The 1069-nt window shown below is 64.1% G+C and overlaps 1 protein-coding gene across 1 annotated transcript in view; it reads right to left on the reverse strand.

Annotated features, from left to right (window-relative positions):
- The window catches only part of LOC105816006, a 25007-nt gene that overhangs the window by 20997 nt on the left and 2941 nt on the right, over positions 1-1069 (reverse strand). The window contains exon 2 of the mRNA XM_012651304.1: positions 273-698. Coding sequence (XP_012506758.1) covers positions 273-698 — 426 coding nt within the window. The remainder of the gene's footprint in view (positions 1-272; positions 699-1069) is intronic.

Genomic DNA, 1069 nt, shown 5'->3' on the forward strand with positions numbered 1-1069 from the left:
AGCGGGATGCGGTGCCCGACCACCGACGCCCTGGAGGGCAGCTCCCGCTCCGGGGGCTCCGACCGGCTGAGGGCAGTGCAAGGGAAGCCCGTGCCGGTCGCTGGCCCAAGCACAGCCATTTTCTCAGCTGAGGTCCCCCAGCCACTCCCGTGGCCGCGGAGCAGCGCTGCCCACACGTGGGGCCGCACCAGGCCTGTCCCCGCGGCCACCTCAACTCCCGCCTCTTCTCACGACCCCAAGAAGCCGCTCGCCCGCCCGGCGCACTGCCTCACCGTGACTCTCGGCCCATGCTTCTGGCGGCGCGAAAGCCGACGCCCTAAGGGACGACTCGCAAGCGAACGGGACAAAGAAGAAGGCTGCGCTGCCCTCGACGGGCCAGTCAGAAATCCGCTCTAAGAGGTGGCGGCAGCTACACCAGACGCTGCCATTCCAGCGCGGCCAACGAAAGAAAACAGGACGTGTTGGCGCCGGCGGCAGAAAGAAGAAGAAAGCCGACCGGAAGTCGCTGGCTCTCCACAGCGTCGCCTGTCGGCTGGAGGGCGCACAGCGCCGGCCGCGCCGTAAACGCGATGCCCCCGTGGGGCCCCCGGCCCCTGGTTGGTGGGGTTGAGGGCGGCGCCTCGGCCTCGCGGGCCCTGGGCGGGTCTTCGCTGTGACGGGCACCGACGCGTCTCCGGCTCCCGCTGCTATCCCGGGCCCTGTCCTGATCCTGGAGTGCTCAGTCTAGTGGGGAAATAGACGTGCCTTAACTTGCGCGAAACAATGCGACAGTCTTCTCCATACACTCTCGTTATTTGTGCGTGTTGTCGTGTGCCAGGCCCGTGCTAGATTCTGGGGGGAGCTCACCGTCTAGCGGGGAAATAGACGTGAATGAAAATACAAGCAGATGTAACACGGCAAGGAGAGGCCACCAATGGAGAAGGGTCAGAAAAAGAGTTCCCGGAGGGGCCGGGCGCCGTGCCGAGGCGGGCGGATCATTTGAGCTCAGGAGTTCGAAACCAGCCTGAGCAAGAGCGAGACCCCGTCTCTACTAAAAATAGAAAGAAATTAATCGGACAACTAAAAATAT

This window comes from Propithecus coquereli, unplaced genomic scaffold, assembly GCF_000956105.1.
Source record: "Propithecus coquereli isolate 6110/MARCELLA unplaced genomic scaffold, Pcoq_1.0 Scaffold353, whole genome shotgun sequence".
In the NCBI taxonomy this organism is placed as follows: domain Eukaryota; kingdom Metazoa; phylum Chordata; class Mammalia; order Primates; family Indriidae; genus Propithecus; species Propithecus coquereli.